The following is a 22,523-nucleotide window of genomic DNA, read 5'->3' as shown; positions in this document are numbered from 1 at the left end:
ATTTCGCGTCACTCTTACCGTTTCCAAGATATTGGCCAAATAGTTCAGATTTCGGGAGATTTAAGGAGCCATATCTCGGGAACCGTAAGTTATGGAGAGATGATGTTGGTGTTGCTCATTGATGAATACCTAAGAGGATGTTCAACATTTTGGTACCAAATAGTAACCAATGGCAAATTTCCAACTGGACACTGATTTGGCCAGTGGCTACCGCTTAGTATTTGGTACCATAATGTTTACCATTCTCTTAGGTATTGATCAACATCAATATCCTATCTCTCTCTATGACTTACCGTTCTTAAGATATTGGCCAGAAAAGTTTCGATTTCTGGAGATTTCAGGGGCCGTATCTCGGAAATCGTACGTAAGTATGAAGAGATGAAGTGGTATGTGGGACAGCTTATCTACTTTTTGCGCCCTTGGATTGTGGTTCCCAGGTCAATGATCTAGGGGTTCCAAGGGCCACTCCTCTACATTTTGGCAGGGTACCTTGACCCTCCACCTACATTTTGGCAGGGTTACGTAGGAACACCACCTCCTTAAATTTTGTCAAATCTAAAAATTTGGTATGGTAGCCTAGAGCCAGGGTATGTACCCCTATGAGTTTTTGGGGGTCAATTTCGTTCCCTTTTATGGGTAAAAAAATTCTAATAATTCAGATTTCGGATAATTTGACCCTTTGATGAGGTCGTATGACCTTATATGGTTATATGTGCGTGTAGAGGATCCATTTCTTTTCATAAGAGATAGGTACATTAATGCACCTCATGAAAATTTGGGAGGGGTACATTGACCCACCCCTTAAATTTTGGAAATTGCCAAATTTAAAAATTTGGTATAGTAGTATAAGACTCTAATATGTATAACTGTAAATTTGGGTGGTCCATCTCGTTCCCTTTCGTGGGTAAAAATTGACAAAAATTCAAATTTCGGAGGTTATTGACCCAATTTATTCCCTTTAACTCACTATTCCGAAAATTTAAAAAATTGAATTCTTTCTCCATCTTTTATATTCAATATTTATTGGTTACCAAATTTACGAGAATTAATTAAAAAATGGAATGTGTCCCATTTTTGGGACAGTTTAGGGACTATGATAAATCATACACTGGGCATTCAGGTATGATTTCATATACATTTGAATTGTATGATTAATCATGCGCTGGGATAAGACAGAAAAACACTCTGCGTGATATGACCTTTTTATTCTAAAAGATAACCTAACCTTTTCCTGCACATGCTTCATTACAAACTTAACCTTTTTCTGCATATGCTTCATTACAAACTAAGATTTAGTTTTCTTGTCTTAACAGGGATAACATAGTTTATTATAATGCATCTTATATTCTCTGTACATGCTTGAAATAAGAGGAACACTTTTTTGAATGCAACCCAATGTTGCACTTTACATATCGATACCATTTACAACATCCATATTTTACTTCTTGTGGTATAAAAGGAAGCACTTATTCGATGTAATCCAACGTTGCACTTCATACGTCGGAATTTAGTACACTTCCCGCACTTTCCACACCGTTGTGTTTCCTCCTCATCAACGAGATGGTCTATTTTGTCATACCAAATTTCTGTTGGAACTTTCCTAGATGGTTTTGAACAAACACCTCTTTGTTTTTCTGTGTTGGGTGAAGACAGCAAAGCTGATACTATACATCGGGTGAATTCTAAGAGAGGCAAATTTTTATGCAAATGTCTGTAGAGTATCCACAGGTTGACAACAGCAGAGTTGATACAAAATCTGACAAACGGCTAATATAACTTTTTTGATCTGATTCGAACTCTGTACAACGAACGAAGTTTATCAAAAAGGCCGACTCCACCCATGTTCCGGTTATATTGTTCAATGATCGATAGTCAATAAAATCTGTGTGGACAATGTGGTCAATAAAATCTTCAAAAAATTCACGAAATACATCTGCAGGACTTGCTTGTTTATCAAGCCACTGATTAATTATAAAGGGTTCCAAATTATTTTCTCTTCTTGGAAAAGATTTGTTTTTACTCAATGTTTCTTTCCAAACTCGAATACACTGCTTCGAGTTGGACGGTGATGTCTGTTCGGGAGTGCTGCTTTGCGAATTAACTGGTATTCCATCAGACCCACTAATATCGATGTCGTAGGCTTCCCCACCTGCCATAGCAGGCACCTCCATCGGTTGTGATAAGACTCCCTTTCCAATATCTCGAACTTGTGCAATATCACTATCGGCATCACTTGCAGCAGCATCTTGAGCAGTGTCATTCCCGTCATTTACAGGAAACAAAATCAATTGAAGTTCTTCCGGACCTGCTACTTCTGTGTAAAGATCTTTCTTCTCACTGTCGTTCACTTCGTTCAGCATATTTAGGATCTCTGCATCTAACGGTGTCTTGGAACTGAAAACAAATAACAATAAAAGTACTAATTAGTAAGGTCAATGTAATAGTAACATTAATTTTTATTCATTACTGCAGAACACATTTGAATGGCCTGTGCTAGAACGAAGTAACCACGAAAAACAGGTTTTTGAGTAATCGCAAGGCAAAGTTGAGTGGAATATATGACCGCTAATGGTCGCATTCAAACTCGTGCAAGTCGTTGACAAACCAGTTGTTACATAGAGGCAACATTAATTCTGAACGGAAATATTACAGCGTGGTCCGGAAGTGAGCATACCCCTAATTGGTGTTTTCTGACGGTTTTAAGTTTTATCCACATTTGTTTGGTAACATTGCTTGGCATTGTCTGATAGCATTGCTTGGTAATAGTTATTTGCAGGGAAGTTGGAGTAATCAACAATGTGTGATCAAAGTCCATATAGCGTTGAACAAGGTTAGTTGTTGCGGTTTGGCTTCATGAAAGGCGTTACACGGGTGACACCATGGAAAGTGTTAATGTGAAATTTACTGACCGCTTTGGTATTAATCCACCAAGAATAGCAACAATGTTGGGGTAGGAAAAACGTGCATTTGCTACGAGCAGTGTGAAAGACCTTCCCCGAGGCGGTCGACCGATAAAACGGAGGAAGCGTACCGTGAAGTGGAAGCATCAGTGCAGCAGTCGCCTTCAAAATCAACACGTAAAAGGTCTTCGGAGCTTGGTATTCCTCGGACCACCATGATGAGGCACATGAAAGAAGATCTAAAATTGAAGGTTTACCGTCCAATGCATGTGAATGAACTGAGTGATGCCGACATGGATGCGCGGAAAGAGGCATGCAGAACTCTCTTTAAGGCGTTCCCTTCCAAACGATCCCGTGGTGCAGTCCTCTTCACAGACGAGTATGCTATCTACCGGAGTATGCATTCTCGGAACGTTGTAATGTCGTCTAAGGAAAAACCCCGATTTTACAAAGAGATGGAGAGAAACCCACCACACATGATGGTGTGGGCTGGAATGAGTGCAATACATATTTTTGGGCCTTACTTGTTTGAAGACAATGTTAATGGACACTCTTACCTGGAGATGTTTAATGAGTGGTTGGTGCCTCAACTGGAAGAAAATGGTATCAAGGACACTTGTGATACAGCAGGATGGAGCACCAGCGTACTTCGCGATTTACGTGCGCAATTACCTGAATCAGACGTTTCCTGGTTGCTGGATTACAAGAGGTTGTGCATCTTCACCGGCCCCCTTTGCGTGGCCTCCAAGAAGTCCCGATCTGACGACACCAGACAATGCTGTCTGGGCTTTCATAAAGCAACAAGTAAGAAACACTCCATATCACACAACTCAGGAATAACGAGCAGCTGTGGAACACGCCTTCACCCTCGTGACTCCGGAGTATCTCCGCAAAACATCTGCGAGACCTTGGTGCAGAATTCAGCTGTGTTGCGACATGGATGGTGATCATACCGATGTTTATGACTCTTAAGACTTCAAGGTAACTGTGTACAGATATTCTATCTTAACTAACACTATACTGTTGAAACTAAAGGGGGATACGCCCTCTTCCGGACCACTCTGTACTTTATCACGATTTATCAAAAATGGAGTTACTCCGTTCTAGCATGTACCCTTCCATTTAGAATGAGGTTCTTCTGTGGCCATTAGAGATCGATCTATATCTTACTTGTCTAGTCACAGAATGGGATGCTAATCAGGATTAGGGGAATCAGCCAGAGCTTCTTTTGAAGTACAATTCTATCGTGCGCATTCGCAAATTTAGCTGCAATTCTCCTCAGTAGAAATTGAGACCTTAGGATTCGAATCCACGACTTTCCAAATGCAAGACCAATGCTCTACCTACTAAGTCAATACTGCAGTCTATATGATATTTTGCTGCCAATAGAGGCAATTATTAATCGCTAATCTAATGTTGAAATGTTTAAAATCTGTATGTCTTAATAATTTAATTACACTTGACAATTTGGGGTACATAAACCAAAATTATTATTACAATAAAGCAATGGTTCTAGTAGTTTGTTATTTTACAGCACAATTAGTATATAAGAACTTTTCCCCACGTCCCTCAGAATCATAAAATAAAACCCTTAACACAGTTTCTAGATGTCCTTTATTTTAAAAAGTGTTAAAAGCACTGGACGGTGCCGCGGTGCATAATTTGAGAAGCAGTATACTGAATAATATATTACGAAGCTATTTAACACTAACCCAAACTAATACTTACACGTGTTATTCTTTCAATGTAAAAATATGTAATTTGACATGTATATAGACTAGAAAAGTCATATTTAGTTCTTGTTGCCCAACGTATGATATTTCATACATCAATTTTCATGTAACTCGACACCTAATTATTAAGTTTGAAATAAACTTCTCCTACTTTATCCTTCAAGACTTACATAAACATTGGCTAACTATTTTTGTGTATGATTTAGAATCAATCGAGAAATCAAAAAATAAACCTAGCTTTGTGTCATTTTGGGCACGGTTTAGAGATCATCAAAATTATTATACTTTCCAGCGTGGCAATGCAAGTGTTGCCAGAACAAATTCTAACTAGAAGTAAATGTACAAGTATAAAGTTATTGTAGCAACTGCTTTTCCTTCATAGGAGAGATTGTTCATACGTAAAACAAATATATTTTATATCTACATTAAATATACACTATCATACGCTGGAATATAATAGGTTAATGAGGTCTTATTACCTTATACGATTATATACGTAAGTACAGGGACCATCCCCTTTTATAAGGCATGGGTATATTGGTGCACCCCCTTAAAAATTTGGGAGGGAGGGTACCTTGGCCTACCTCTTAAATTTTGGAAATTGCCAAATTTAAAAAGTTTCTATAGTAGTATAGGACCCTAATATATACCATTATAAATTTTTGTGGACCATCTCGTTCCCTTTCATGGTTTAAAAATTGCCAAACTATAAACGTAAACAATACATTGTACCACATGGAAGGTGTTCGATTGACATAATTTACCTTCTTTGATGAGGTCATATTATCTTAAATTGGTGTATATAGGGGTCCATTCCCTTTCATAAGGGTTGGGAGGGGTGCCTAGAACCACCCCTTTGTATTTAGGAATTGTCTAAACAAAAATTTGGTAGGATCGTTTTGTAAGTTTGGGTTTCAAATATTAGTACGGTCACGTGATCGATGATTTGACTTTTGATGAGCCTTTATTACCTTGGACGAGTATAGGGATCCATTCTTTTTGATACGATCAGGGTACATTGCGTAATTGTAGTGTTGGGACTACCTCTGTTCATAAAACATGCTCTCTATGAACCACTGTAAATTTTAATTGGTCCTGCGTATTCCTTTTATGGATAAAATTAGCAAAATGTAAGCAATATATTAAATTATTGACCTTGAGGATTGGAATCCTAGATATGGGTACATTGATACGCACTTTTGGGAGGACCACCCCTGTATAAAATTTAGGAATTCTCGAAAAACAATAGTTGGTTAATATTCGTGAAATTCTACTGGAACCGGCATTGTTGCATACACGTTTTGCCATTCTGCATAATACCAGTAAATCTTATGAAATTTCGTATTGATCATATTTGAGAGATGAGCCAATAATCGTTTCACAAAATATGTTTTGCCACAACCACTAGGTCCTGCGAGAATACATGTAAATGGATGTTTCCACAGTGTATCCGTGATGAACACTAACACCATGTTTCAAATATGATGCGTATTTAAAGTGATTATTGAATATCAATGGTTTCATTTTCGTTTGAAAATTTATGGATAATTTTAGTTTAAAAATTTGTAGTTTTAACTTTTTCGTTTCATTTATTGCACTCATTGATAAATGCTGTCGAAGAAACAGAAAACGATTTATTTGTTAATGAAATAGTTGAAAATCATGTGAACTTCGACGGTTAAGCGCGAAACTTGATCACTGTTTGATCTTAAATTTTGTTAGAAATTGTTTTCACTTCAAAAACTTTTGGTTAACTTTTTTTTTTTTGAAGAATTTTGTTTTGAAATTTTTTAAAATTGAAAATTGTTTGAAAGTTTCTTGTTTAAAAATTGTTATTTGACATTTTTAGTTTCATTTTTGATTTCAAAATTTTGGTTTGAAAACTTTTAGATTCAAAATTTTTTTGAAAATGCTTAGTTTCATTTTTTTTTTGTTTCAAAATATTGTTTTGAAAATTTTTAGTTTGAAAATTTTCTATGAAAGTTTGTAGTTTAAAATATTTTGTTTGAAAATTTTGGTTTGAATTTTTTTAGTTTGAAAAATGCTTAATTTGAAAGTTTATTCATTCATGGAAAACATTTTTTTAATGTAGTGAACTTTGTTCAAAAATGTAATATGTATGTAATATGTATATTTGTCTAAATATAGTACTTCGTTCGAAGTTTCACTTATCTAAAAGATTAATTAATTAATTAATTAATTAAATAGCATACATGTAAGATCATTTGCCTCAGTCGGTATCTGCTGTACTGTAATTGATTATCTATTTTAGTCGTAGTATTAATCTACTTTAATAGTCATATAAAATATCCAGTCGAATCATTCCATGCATAATGTTTTAGGCAGTTGTTAAGATCGTTGGATATCGTGGTTTGTGTCTTAGCCAGTCCAGGGATTAGAATTTATGTCGTATTCTAATAAATGTATTTTAATTTCCTCTTTTTTCCTCGAAATACTGAGTATGTTGGCAGAGGGTATTTTTATTTCCGTGCTAACGTTCCATTAAATTCCAATCAATCATCAGTTGTATTTCATTATATATTTCATTACTTCAGTAATTTTGATTTACTTTACTTTAAGTTAAATTGGATAGAAATAAAGCAAAAATATAATCTTTTGCCCTAGGTGACTTGTTATATGGTTTGACCTACAAAGATAAAAATTCTGCTCAAAAACTTCTAAATTATTTAGAAGAAGTACTACCAGGCGACATTCCTGAATGTTCTCCCGAATTTGCATCCGATATAGTGGCAGGTATAAAGGATTGGCATGTAGCTGTAAAATTTGCAAGAATTCACAACTTGAAGTTACCCGAGAAATATCTGAGAGAATGTGCTAAAAGAAATTTGTGGTTCCCATTTGCTTCATTTCTAGATATGTACCAATATCCGCTAGATCAAGTAAGTATGTTACTAAGACAATCTTAATAATTAATTTTTCTTTTTGAAACTTATCAAATAAGCAGAACCTAATATTTTAAAATATATGTTATGTCATTGGTATCTAGATCAAAAACTAAAGTAAAACAAAGTGAATCTTGATTTAAAGAGTATGATTAAAAGAGGCAGTGATAAATGTAAATTAATGATAGGTAAAATCATAGTGAGAGAAATGGGAAGTATCCTGAGACAATTTATATACACCTTATTTATGCGCTGGACTTCAAAGAATGCAATAAAGATTTAACTCTTGAGTTCAAAGATGAACGCCACACTACCAAGACACTATTGTTTATTGGTTAAAACTTTTGATCCTAATAATTTCAATTCTGAATTTACGATTCTTCTCACCATCTGAGAGGATCGTGTAAAAGTGTAGGTGTTTTGATGTATATGATTATCTGTGTCTCCAATAAGCAGATATATGCGAGAGACGTCGACAAGAGAAAAAGTATTTTTAGTCCAAGTTCTGAAGACAACACTGAGTAGGTCCAATGGTTCCATTTTAATCGACTGCAATGAGTCTCTTTAAATCACATGAATACAAAATATTTTCCTTTTTTTCATAGTTAAAAGTCGTCATATTGATTTTACTGTGATATCATACGTGGTGTTAAGTATAAGGTAGTAACAAAATTGCTATGAAGTCTTTGTATTAGCCAGAATGAACTGTACTTGCACAAACTCTAAGTTACACTTGAAAAATTAACGTGACCAGTCCTGTGTTCATGGGAAATCGTGTGTTCGACTACTGTTTGATCGTTAAAGTTTCTCTAAATCACCATCACGATACAAGAAAACAAGTTTATCAAGAATTGGGTTAATCTGTACGAACTCGAACATCATGTTTGCCAGCTCTTGGGCATAAAACCAAATTATCATAACTACACGTCCAGTTTTAAAAGACATTAACATTTTTTCTTCCTTTTTTTGGAAGGAAGAATGCTCTTTCAATGATACCGACCAAACAGCATTATCAGCTGAACATGTTCTACGTATGTTTACTTTCTTTTGGAGCGCTTTTGATAGAGAAGAGGACATTACACATCCTAATGAGGCCAAACCAATGATCGAATATAGAGGTAAGACAGTAGACCCGTTGACTGCAAGAAAGAGAAAAACTTTCAATTTGCCTGTGATTAAACTCAAAACTAGATAATCAGATAAGACTGCAGTCTCTTCTGGTTTGAATGTTGCTCAATTCTAGCAACCATAATTAACACATTCTTTGATCTTAGTATTGTACTCTATTTAACTCATCTTTGTGCCGACTTCTTACATCACTCACCAGTAATTACAGTTTTCTTCTGAGAAATATTTATCTTCAACAATACAGAACTTAACTGAGTCACAATTCTCACTGGATTCCTACTTACATCCTTCCAACTTCCTTCTGATATCATGCTGTCCAAATGTATTTTGTAAACTTTTTTCCTTCCTTAAGTGTTTCGGACCAGAGATAAACTTAGTTCTTAGTTTTTACGTATGTCATGCAGATTCGTATAGCATGTTCTGCGTACACTCATTACACTTTCAACAATTTGGGTTTGAATAAAACGAGATAAACATATAACCAATCGTTCGACAAGTGGTCCGTAGCCAAGGTACATCTTCACATAGAGGCCCTCAATAGTAAGTGACGTCATCTCAGGCAGTGATGTAGGCTTGCACTATATGGCGTGGTATCTATCGAATAATCAAGGAAAGTTTCTTTCGTTCACAGTAATGCTATGGAAATATTTCCAGGATCTCTGTAGAAAGAGTCTAACGTTGCAATATCTCTTTCAAAAGGACCTAGTCGTGTTCGATGGAATTCATGTCCGGGAACAATGAATACTACATTATCCGACGAATTTCAACAATTTAGTCGTTAATCTGATGAGCGCGATGCATTCGGCGGTTGTCTTGTAAATGGAAACCATCGCCAACATATTGAAGGAATCGTCCCGAACTGGTGTCTCGACACTTTTGTGTTGTAGTGCATCGTGTAAGAGTGTATGGTGATTTCTCACCACAACAATGAAACCTAACTTTTTGTTAACCCCACTATCAGAACAGAGTCAAGACTGTCCTTGGTGTACTGTAGTTTCAGGCTCTCGCCACACATTCTATTTATTTATTGTTCGGTGTTAGATTCTGCTTCGTCCGCGAAGATGATATATCATGCACTCAGCCTTCATCGTACATGCTCCCTCGTTCAGTTATACTGGGTATAGTATTCTTGACTGAATGGGGATATGCATCATACTCACACCTCATGAGGATTACTGTTGGAAAGGTGATTTCGGATAATTTTTTGATAATGATTGTGCCAATTTCCTCGGTATAATTGGTGTGCAGCCTTTGTCGCATTATACCGGGAGTTTCTGCAGATCAAGCCCCGAAGAAAGCAGACCTGTGCAACTATTATTAATCGTGTGATTAGTACGGAGAAAGTCCTTCAGATGTCCGATTTATTTTAAATGATTGCAAATACTGACGACCCAATTCCAAGCCACTGCCAACTCTCAATCACAAGTTCAATGACTTAAAACATATAGCATTTGGTGACGCACAATTGGAATGTGGGTGCGGGTTATGTTTTGATCTCGTTCAACAAGATTTTATTGACGTTATGAGGAGAGACATATGGATTACATCTTCAAGGAGTGCTCGTATCCATTTGCATATTCCGCTTTGCAATATCAGGGATAACTCGTGTTGTCTGCGTTATCACATGAGGGTTATCCAGATTCGAGGCGTGAATATAAGCAACGTAAGCAGAGCGTACATCTTAAAATTATTGAAACAGTAAACTTTTTGGAAAATTTAGAATCTTTTGAACTAAAAGAGTAAACCCATTTTTCTTTGTCTTCTTAGTTCTTGGGATTCCGGAATTTTCCTTTCCCCAGCGAAGAGGGATTTTACGCTGTTTCCTGCTACAATAAAGTTAAACGCGTGTTGGCTTCCATATTCCATTAACCAAACACTTGACACTATAATCGGATACGGTACAAATTACAGTTTCATAAGCTGTCTATAAGACATGTAGCTTTCGTAAAGGTGGCGTTTGTGTTTTTGCGTGAGAAAATTGTTTGTGTTTTGTTTTGAGTGTGCGCTTGTGTTTCGGGATGTGCACAGTTGCTACTACGGTTGTTGAAAACTGCAAAGACGAGTGTAGTTGTATTATTGAGATTTCATTTACAGGTAAATTGTAAATAATTTCGAAATGTACATCTAAACCTTTAATTCCTAACTTGACATCTAAGAGAAAAAGTCAATCTTTACCTGACACGATAAAGCTATAATTCATTTAACTGATTGTCTGGCTGTAGAAAAATAACTAAACTATTTTGTTGACCATACCTTCTTTTCTCATATGAGAAGTCTTCTATGTGTACTGATTTAACAACTAGAAAATCTACATAATGTTGTAAGGCAGGATCACATTGCTTGCGAAGTGGCACTGGAAAAGTTCGTAAGAGTCCTAAAATAAAGTTTTTATTAAACGGTCAATATAGAATTAATATAGAGAAACACAAAGAACTTGTAAAAAGTTCTCATTCTTAGACATGTTGATACATAGATGTGCTTTTGCTCGTTTAGTCGATGTCATTTGTCTTTTAACAGCATGAACTGACATCACGCGAATACGATGAATCTCGAGACGACTCATGTAATCGCGGAAACTAGTTGAATTGAGGGATTTGATTAGAGGATATGATGATAGACTAAATTTGGAATGTTCAACTGTTTTATCCGTTTTTGAATTATTCAGTAACATTCAGAACGATTTAATTGACTGTATTTCATATACACTATTGTCTGAAATCAAAAATTAAAGAAATAGCATTTGTAGTAATTATAACAGAAGAAACCACGGACGTAACCAATAAATGACAAATTTCCACATTGTTGCGATACATGGGAAAGAGTGACATTCATGAACCGTTTCTTGTTTTACTGATTTTAGCAATGATCGCACAGTAGTTGGGTTAACTCAACATGATTTTAAAATTGTAAAGTCGGTGGCATAGACCTACGATGATGCTGCAGTTATGTTCAGGGATGTAATGGAGGGTATACGCGAGTATACGGCGTATACCCACCTCTAATTTTTGGAAACTATCGTATAGCCACCTCAAATTTAGGAAGTACGCGGGTATACGCTACATTCGATCAATAGTATACTCATTTCATTGGAACAAACAACAACTGCTTTTCACGTACTTTATTTCAAATCAAAAATCTCACTAAACAGCTTGTCGTCAGGCTGTTACCGCGAATGATGTCTAAATTCTTTTAAAATTTTTGCGTTTTCGGGGCGTGGGAACCAAATTTTCCGAGAATCTCTTCTATAATGGAAAACAGCGCTCTAAACGTGCAATGATTTTTCCTAAGATGTCACATGCGTTGTCCTTACCTTCCATATTTCAAATTCAATTCAAAGTCTGTCGATTGGATACAATTTGAGCAAGCCAATATGGGATGGAACCAGTTTCTTTCTAATCGCGAAAGGAGGTTCCGAAAAAATGTGGTCTTTACTATAAGAGTTAAGAGGAAATTGAGTGAATATATTTTCACCAAGAAAACGTTGGCCTCCACAAAAATAACAAAACATATGACCTATCGTTTGTCTATTTCGAAGCATTCACCGTCGTTCCCAATACCACCAAATACAACAGCGAACCCCGGATTACTACTGCTCATTTGTAGCTGCAATTGACATCAAAGAAAGTAGCAATTGATTTACAAAAAATACTCAGCATCTAGTACTAGTAGTAGTTTTTCATCAACCTACTGAACAAAAAAAGAAAAAAGGGACGGGGTAAAAATAAACATTTTTCTTCATTGTTTTATTTTCTTTCAGAAAAAGAAACAATGAAGAAATATGTTGACAGGAAAGGGTAAAAACACAAAAGTGAGGAAACAATTATAGCGTATGAGCATGTCACAGCAATCTTTGATCATTTCGATAGAGCCGTCACTTCGAAAATATTTGCTTAGTAGTGTTTAACCCTTTGGGGATTTATGGTAAAAATCGGTACCATGGAATAGTGTTGTGTTTAAACGCTTATTAAGCTCATATAATACGTATTGAAGCCGGTCTTTTTAATTAGTCAAGTCAAGCATGGACCGAAGAGCACTTCAGATGCGTTTCGGAACCGGGTGGTAAACTTGGCGGTGCCAAATGGGGGTGGGGGTATGTGTCTTTTTTTTCTTAAGAGAAATTAAAATGAAAACTTAGTTTTCAAGATATCAAGATTAGTATTCTCTCTCTCTCTCTCTTTTTTTGTTTGTTTGATACCTATTTGGACCCGATTCTTTTAGGAAATACTTTTAGAAGGAGAGCATTTTTTGTCTTTATTTATTTTTCCAGGATGCGTATTTACTTTATTTAATTAACAATCACCAGATACAGCTCAGAGGCCATTTTATACTGCATATCTAACAACAAGAGTAATAATAGAAATGATTTGGGAAGGTATCGGCCAGGGCCTGTTTAGTAGGTACTATCCCGGCATTTGCCTGGTAGGACTGAAGAAAACGTCAGAATAGTTGGCAGCGGGAGTCGAACCCACGACCTACCGAATGCGAAGCCAAGCTCTACCACTTGAGCTAATTCTCTCGAAAAGATTGTCGTTTGTGATTTTTTTTTTAAAAATCGCTCCTGACGGGAAACCTAAACCTCGAATCGAAAGAAATTATTGGACTAAAGTTTTAGATGTTTATACGGTACTACCCGACTCTAACTTCGGCGCTGGTATCAGGGCTTAATTCAACCATACATTGCTCTCGAAAATGTTCTCCAAAGTGCGTATTTGCTGTTTGGTCAAAGGGGCTTTTTGAGCCGCTTCTGATAATAAATAAATAAATAACGTTTAATTGAAAAAAAAAAAACTTATCGGACTAAGTTGCAAACACGAAAAATATTCGATCATAACGCCACCGCTAGCGTCATATGTTTAATTCGGTTTAAATTTGTCTTGAAATTGACATATACTTAATTCAGTTTAAATTTGTCTTGAAATTGGCATATACCCTATGTGACTTCCCTCAAGAGCTGCCCTTTATACGAATTTGTTGAAGTTTTTATTTGAACTTATAACAGTGGTATAATTTAAGTTTATTTCTGCCTTTCCGAAACATCTAAAACTCAAAGTTCTAGGTGTGGTAGTTCATGAAAACAACTTCTCTTCGTATTATTGTATTGTTTATTTGTCTATTCTTTATACTTAGCTATTAACGCTTCAAGTCATTAATTATTTACTCATTGGGACATAGCTGTCATTGTTCTAATTGAATAGTTGAGTGACACAATAGCCTAAGTTTAGTTGAGTACACAGTAGCCTAAGCAATAAAGCCGATATTAGTATTAATACGGATACTAATTTCGACATTATTGCTGTTGGTACTTAAATTACTGGGTCACTCAATCTACCAATTCTAAAACGGTCATGCGCCAACGATACCAAAATTAAACGTTTCTATTTTAATGCAATTATGATCCGACAGAAGAAAGGAAACTTAATTCTCCAAGCAAAAGAACAACAACTAAACACAATTTGGGAGAGAGAGAAAGAGAGAGGTTTTAAGCTGCAGGACGGACAAACTACAGATTGAGGGCGATTAATCTCTTCTTGATTATGGCCCTGATTATCACAGAAGCCAGTAGGCTGTGGTTCGCGACCGATGTACGATGTGAAAATTCAAAATTTCAATCTTAAATTACTCCAAATGTACTCCACATTTTAACTCAGTGATAGATAGAACCAAACGGATGAGCAAGTTGGCGGAACAACCTTGGTCCAAGTCATTTTTTTTCCTCTTATAGTTATCAGTCATACAGGTACAACAACTTCTACAGCCTGACCTACTTAACGCAGAGAGCTAAATAAGGTCTTAAATTAATCTATAACATTATAGGTATTTTTTCTTAGTCTCTGGTTGATAAGTTAAGTGGTTCGGTAACTGTTCTCCAAAATATAGCTCTCCATTCAGACTTATCTTGTTACTTCATATACTTATCCTGCTTGTTATGCAACCGATACGCTCAGAGGCAGTGTGAGTTGCCTATAAGCAAGGATATTTCTGAACTTTAAATCTTAATAGTGCAAAGACTAGTATTGAAATACCCGATTATATATATATATATATATATATATATATATATATATATATATATATATATATATATATATATATATATATATATATAATGTGTGTGTGTGACAAGGGATGGAGCGTATCGAAAGTTAAATTCAAATCTCAGCATAAAAGTGCATCCATGTTTATTCATTGGTATGCGTGTAAAATGAACTTAGTGTATAATTTTAAAAAATATAGGATATTTTTCTACATTTTGTCAGGGCTTGCATTCTTCTTTTAAGAAGTCGTCCAAAACAAGATTTGCTCGTAACCAAGAGGTTGAGAAGAAAATTCCCTTTGTTGTACCCACAAGGTGAAATTAAATAAGTACACTCGTAATGACTATATCTGAATACAAGTCCCAAGTAATAAGTATATTTGAAAATATAAAAAAATCACACGTGAGTGGGATAGTAAACATTCATGGAGCAAAAGGCTTTCTAGCTACTCTCGAAAGCAACAACATTTTGCTTATCATATTTGGGTGTATTCTTCTTCTGGCCGACATAATTTTTGAAGTATTAGAGAGAAAACATCAGTCAGACAGAAGATACTGTCAAAAGAAAGTCGATGAGATCCTAGTTTTATATATATATATATATATATATATATATATATATATATATATATATATATATATATATATATAGATAGATAGATAGATAGATAGATAGATAGATAGATAGATAGATAGATAATGAGAAGTGATTTTGATACAACCTCATTAGGTGCTAAAAAGTAAATGAATTAAGACATTTGTCAACAATCTTCCCAATGCAGTAGAAAAATACTAACTGCAAATGTATCACAAGATAGTAAATATTCTTGACTTTTCTTTACTATGAAATTATTGACATCCTTCGGATAAAAACGAGAAAGAGGTTTTTCGGATATTAGTAAACTTGATTTTATTACCTTACTTGAAGCCAAGAGGTTTGCTCACTTTTCGCCCTTATTCTTAAGCGTGTTTGTCATTGTGAATGTCATTGTTCAATTTGAAGGTGGCCACACAGGAAAGTGACGTTTGAATAACAATATAGTCGAATAGGGGTAGATAATACAGTATATTAGCTTATCGACCCGGTATGCCAAACAGGAAGCAATTTGCAAGTTGTAAGATGCCATTACCATTACCCTTCACCCCCTCTCCAATAAGTGCCCTTATCTTACAAACTGCGTTTATTTTGACCTTATCACTATGCTAGACACTCAGGGAAACTCACCAATACCAAAAGTGAAGCGTCTATCTCAAGAAATGGTTATTTCAAATTTTCTGCAAAATCTGTTCAATTTTGAACTTTGAGTAATTCAACTCTTGCGATCGAGGATTTTTCCGTTTGCGTAATTGTTTCATGTGTAAAAACGAGTCGATTGAGCACAGTATCATATGAAGTCAGAGTAACACTCCGCGACCTTCCGTAGTTAGAGTAGTGTTTTACCAATTTGGAAAGCTCATTTGGACATTATTTTTTCCCCTCGGCTGCGAAGTGAGCTTTCTACTGTCTATTCAGATGAAGATTTTGTGCAGAAAAATGTGTGTGAGATACCGAAGTATTTGTATGCGTCAGATATTTGCGATACATTTCCAGAAGTGACTAACCTTACAAAGTTAATAGTTACAATGCCTGTCAACAAGGCATCAACAGGATGATCATTCATTGCTTTAGAAAGAATCAAAACGTATCGAAGAAACATTTCATGGAAAAGCAGATTGTCTAAACTTGCAATGCTCTCTGTTGAAATGAGACTTCTTTCCGTTATGAAATATCAGCCCAATTTTTGTGATAAAGTGATGGATTTGTTTGCTATAAAACCACGGCATTTGAAACTAAACCATAAGCAGTAAAATGGATTCTTCAAATCAGAGGAAGTATCATTTTGAATTCTGTTGGTGAGTACTATTCGGCACGGTAAGATAAGTTTTATCAATAAGATATGTTCATCATATTTACGAGATTTTTACGATAAATAGCATAACCTTGTTCTTTATTTAACGTTTATTATTTTGACTTCATTTATTATTCGTATTTTGAGAAATCCAATTTATAAATAAAAAGTAGTTAGTAATACAGGGAAAATAAAGGTATCCGTTGTCGACCATTCGGATAGCCAATGCGGCCAACGGGCGGTAATAAGGTAAGGCTCCAGTCTTCCATAACATGTGTGTCTTTACCGCCAGAGTTCCTCAAGTGATTATTTGACAGAATGTAAGTGAAACCCTGAGCTGTATTTGAAAAAAGGCAGAGCAAGAGAATAAATCCTGCCCCATCGGGCAGTCCTATTTTCAGGTAGACGCCTTATCGTGTATGCTACCACGACTCCAATAAGAAAAGTAGATTTAGTTTCGTATAAGATGATGAGAAACTACCAACAATTGCGCTGATGAATAGCTTATCTCAGTAGGACAACAAATTTTCAAAAAAGTTAATGTTTCCGAAATAAAAAATAGTCATTTCTGAATGAATTCGATGTGCTGAGTGCAAATATGACAAAGAATTGGCTACGATTTCTTTGTAATGTGTACACATGTCTGAGACAATAGGTATATATGTAATTATATGAGAATACATGTTAAGCGTACCTTAAACTGAGTCGGACTCCTTCGAATCCTTTTGAACTGACGTTTGGAATCGACTCGTGGAGCGTCTTTGATGATCGTCCAACGATACTCTACCTGCATTGACCTAACTGGTTCTGTTGATCCATCTTGACAATACCCTAATGAAAGCGATGAGATTACATTCACTCATCCACTTGCTACAGCTTCGACAACAATCACTGAGTCAGCAAGCTCACTTGTATATACCTCGCAAAATACGGACAAACTGAAGGGGTACTGTAACGGAATGCTTTTATACACAACATGTTGCACCACTAAAATACACAATCGTGTTTAGCACATTATTTTCATTCAGGATTCAGTACTTAAATCTAATAAGCAATTTCATTGTTGTCCAGTGTTAACAAAAAATGAATTGAAACCTCAACGCGTCTCCTATCAGTATCTGAATTATTGTTGATGCTCTTGAGGTAAGAAATGAGCATTGGCGTAACTGGGATATTTTCTTGTCGGATTGTTCCGCTTCTTTGTCGGATACCTTGTTTTACTTCTATTTTGGTGGTGGCGTAATAATAAATCGTTAATTTGTATGGCTTCGTCAGATATGTTCTTACAGCGTTGTTTCTCGCTGTAGTAAATTTCATGTGAAAACATATTATAAAAAGCACCTGTGAAAAGATGATTGACGAAAAACAAACTAGTCGAATACAGTTATTCTCGGGCTAGCAGGGCTAGCAGCTCGGTGAATTCCATCCTGTCCAACGTTTCGAGAACTGACAATATTGTTTTCATCTTCAGAGTAATTATGCTTACAGCTCATCCAAACATAAGTTTCAGTTATTTGAAAAACAACAAGAACCTAATGCACAACCAATTAGGGTCTGCTTACGAACTCAGACAACCAACCAATTAGAATGAAGCAATAGATTGATAATGAGTAGATGTCTTCATCGACCAATCATCTTTAAATCTTTTCTTTGCCATCATGTATTGTATATGAGGAAAGCCTCACTTTGGTTCCCTTAGAATTATCCCTAAGATCAGGACAATGTTGTCAGTTGTCGAAACGTTTAACGTCGTAGAATTCACATGGTTGCTAGCTCAAGAACAACTATATTTATCATGACACCAGGAAAACTTCAGTTCTTATTAAAAGCTAGTCAGTTCTAGGCAGGGGTAAAAGTGGATCTGGAAAGGTAGGGAGACGCATGATGTCACGCCGTCTCCCGTGCCTATCTTTGTCCATTGTATTTTCTTAGAAAGTAGGGGGACGCTACAGATACTTTTGAAAGTGGTGGAACGGCGTCTCCGCGTGTTTCCCCTCACTTTTACCCCCCTTGTTCTAGGTAACTATTCAATGAATTTTTTTAAGTAATGATATTGTTTCATCCCGTCTGATACTTACATATTTAGAAGTATACTTCACTGTTGTTTCGTTATCATTTATTTGGAATTTTCTAATGATCTGTATCCTACTGCTGATGCTTGGGATAATGGAGTTTAATTTCTTTTATGACACGCATAATAATACAGATACAAGGCAACATATTTATATCTAACATGTTCTCTCACACACTACACTCGATAGTGGTATAGTCACAGAAATCAATGCGGAAAACTGTAAGGAATTTTTGAATCACGGAGGCATATTCTGCCACAACAATCACTCTTGTTCTCAGTTGATTTCAATACTTTAAGCAGCAACTTTACTTCAACCACAATAGTTCAAGTATCATATGAGTAAGTGCATAGCCACAGATCAGTGTTGGCCTACGGAAGGAAATCATTACCTTGTGAATTCAAAGAATAAGTTTCATACAAAACGTCGGTATTTGAAAAAGAAAAAAAGAAACAAAGAAAACAAGTTTATTGATTACGCTAATAGCTCTCTTTAACTGGAATGAAGCTTCAATTCTAAAATCTTTGGAAAATGATCGATAAATTTTCCCTGGATTACAAGTTAGATAATGAAGGAAATTTGAAATTGCGCTGTTAAGCGTCATGTTCTTTTCTCTTCGTAAATCAGTTACAATTACATTGTTTGAGTTATAGTTGTACTTTATAACTAAATTTCATTTAATGCAGTAGTGGATGTGCTGATGTTAGAAAAGACCTATTTGATTATTATTATTATTATATTTAAGATTATATAAACTGTTTGATGATAGTATTACCTACAGGAATTCATATCCATATATGCAACTCTTTTAATATAAAAGAACGTGAGCACTTTTAAGGAATAACATTAAGATAAGGAGGTAAAAAGAAGTTACAATATGTTATGTAAATTCATCTTTGATGTTTTCAAGTCGAAATTAAGTATACATAATTTATAGATGGATACGGAAGGTGTGAGTGTTAGAGCTAAGAGTGGTCAATGGAAAAGGAAGAAAAGAATTCGTAACTTTCGAATTGCTCGAGTGATTGGAGAAATTACGTCACAATTTTTCATGAAGCATATCAGGATCTTTCAAGTGAAGAACCTTGTTAATCCTCAAGTGGACACAGGTGATATCGGAAAGAAGTTTTTACTTGAAGAAAGTGCAAGTTCCAGATTAATGTGGAGTTGGACTGCATTTTGCTGATGGAACAGCTCTGATGCGACGTGGAGTGAAGTCGTAGAAGTCATGAATGGTAGTAAATGGAATTTTGCACTATTCCGCATGCAGTGTGTAGTCATAATTAAGACTTCGCCCGGGTGATTCAAAATTGAAAGAATTGATAATGTGGTGGCCCACTAAAAAAGAGCATAATCTGAATATTTTTAGCATTTGTCTTGCGTGCAGTAGTAATTTAATAGATTTTCCCTCGAGTGATTTCACTACAGAGAGGTGAAAAGTAATACCTCGACAGCATAGAAAATCTCCGTTGAAAACAATCGAAGATATTACCCTGGGAGGAGTTTCGATGACTCCCCTGAAATCATTACTTGTGTCCATAGATAAGTGTTGCCGGCTACATGACCGCATAGTTTAAGACATTGACCACTAAGTAGAATGCGTGGTAGTCGCTGAGTCGTTAATGATTTTATTCCTTTTAATGAGTATACGTAACAGTTCCGTTTTCTAGTGTTGATACATCCAGTGTAAAATTACTTTATTTGGGAAGCACCTGAAACTTTAAGAAATTAATAAATAATTTTAATTTTATATTTGGATAAGTTCATTATGATACTGAATAGAGAATTACTGTAATTATTGGTTAAATAGAGAATGGACTCTAGTTCCTGGGCTCATTAATTTTGACAGCCTTTGAGTAATTTTGTCGAAGTTTGCTTGGAACGCTTTAAAACATCAAACCATTTTTCATCAGACATTGCCATGTAAATCCAGACAACAGCATTTATGAATTTCCAGAAGCAAATATCGTAGTTTTAACCACCTTTATGTCTTCACATTTCTTAGAAGTCTGTAGTTGGACCGAAATATATCCTTGCTGCTATAATTGGTCAGTTCTTCAAGAACATTTGTAAATAAATGCTAGCACGGTAAGTGAGCAGAACCAAGGAAAATATACCAAGCAGTCATGATTATTTATATTTTCATATTTGGAAAATGATGAAGTTTTACGGGGAAAGATGGGAGTTATACTTAGGTATTTTGACATATATGTAAGGTATATACGAAGTGCCACATATAAAATAACTCGGTACTATTTTGGAAAGCTCGTCGCACATGTTATTGCATATTCGTAGGTTAAAGTAGTACCTGTTATTGTAAGTGGTCAGTGCTACAGTGCTTAAATGAGTATATATTTCCTGAGGTTGATTACACTAAAGTTTTGAAGGTGTCTTCTTTCTGTACTCAGTCTTCTCTCTCAACAACGTGCTTGCCAAAAGAAGTACTGCATCACGCTTGAAGCATTTGAAGTCCTATTTAACACGACTACTAAGCATTCCTTTACTATATTTAACACGACTATATATATCATTCGCGTGAACAGAAACTCATCAAGGGAAGGGATCGTATACACGAACATATATATACAGCGCTCGAAAAATCCTGGGCGTCAGGTCGTTGTGGCGACTAGAAATACAAGTTTGGTGCCTAACTAATTTAAGCCAAAACATTTATATCAAATTGGTCACCAGGTCGGAGTTTTTCTATCGTCAGGTCAACATTGGTTAAATATTTTAGTTTGACGGAAAACAATTGCATAAATTACATCTGTACAAGAAAAATTGGTAACCAAATTCTCTACTACTGGATATAGACCCGAAATTTCGAATCTTGCTCATAATATATTAAACCATTATACACAGGTTGTTTACATATTCTGACCTGGAAAGGTCAGAAATATAGCATTTGAAACCAAAAACTGGTCACGTACAGAGTCGTATCAACCCATTCTGGCTCTCAGCGCTATATTTCACGACCGTTCCACGTCAAAGAAAATGTAGTTCATGCGTTCAGGGCCGGATTTTGCATTTTGGCGCCCCTAGGCCCAATAATTTTTTCCGCCCCCTAGTCTGGTTAAAGTTACTTTCCTAAAAACCTTTATTAAAAAATTATATCAGGCCTATATGTTAATTGGTTAAACACCACTCCACGATGCAATTTTATCATTGCAAGTTTTTTGAGGAATTTACTTGGTTCTGGGCTTTAAAAAATACCGTTAATGTATTAACAAAAGATTGGTGAACTTTACCAATAATTCTTTGTTCCAATGAACTTCAAATTCAGAATGCTTTATTAGCCTGATTTTTTAAAATCAATTCAAAAAATATGTTGTTATGGCTGTTTATTTTTATTTCTAGATATTTTTAAATTTTTTTTCTCTCGACCGTGCGCCCCCCTGGGAGCTTGCGCCCATAGGCCCGGGCCTATTGGGAAATCCGGCCCTGCATGCGTTGTGAATTATAGTGACTAAATTGTTGTCAACAATGGATTTAGTATTCAGTCGCGGTTACATAATCTCACTGTTGAATGAAAACAGAATCACTCGCAATGAGGAAAGTCTATTTTAATGCGTACTGTAGAAACGCCCACATAGGAAATTTCTAGCACATGATATTAATTTATTTTGTAATAGGCCTGTCTAAGTAGCTCTATCAAATATGAAAGAGTCAAGTAGTAGAGAGAGTCAAATAAATGGTATTATGCCTGAACCCAGTACCATCATTTCAGGTTTTGCCGCGGGTGTGTGTGCAAAATTGACCACTCACATAAGAGTCAGGTTTTTTGTTAGTATTAGTAGTAAACAACTTAATAAAAAGCATGTTTCTCAAACTTAGTAAGATATTGCCCCTTCACCTCCCCAAATA

The 22,523-nt window shown here is 35.6% G+C and overlaps 1 protein-coding gene across 1 annotated transcript in view; it reads left to right on the top strand.

Moving 5' to 3' along the window:
- Positions 1 to 3,115: 3,115 nt before the first annotated feature.
- LOC145677075 (spatacsin-like) overlaps positions 3,116 to 22,523 on the top strand; it is a gene marked incomplete at its 3' end in the record, with an annotated part of 101,088 nt that continues 81,680 nt past the window's right edge. Inside the window, exons 1-2 of the mRNA XM_081747754.1 lie at positions 3,116 to 3,503; positions 7,259 to 7,533. Of these exons, the coding sequence (XP_081603880.1) occupies positions 3,116 to 3,503; positions 7,259 to 7,533 (663 nt within the window). The remainder of the gene's footprint in view (positions 3,504 to 7,258; positions 7,534 to 22,523) is intronic.

The sequence above is a fragment of the Thermobia domestica genome, unplaced genomic scaffold (assembly GCF_964235325.1).
Source record: "Thermobia domestica unplaced genomic scaffold, izTheDome1.hap1.1 HAP1_SCAFFOLD_605, whole genome shotgun sequence".
NCBI classification, from domain to species: Eukaryota; Metazoa; Arthropoda; class Insecta; order Zygentoma; family Lepismatidae; genus Thermobia; species Thermobia domestica.
Note: the sequence above shows the minus strand (reverse complement) of the source record. Positions and strands in the feature narration are given on the sequence as shown.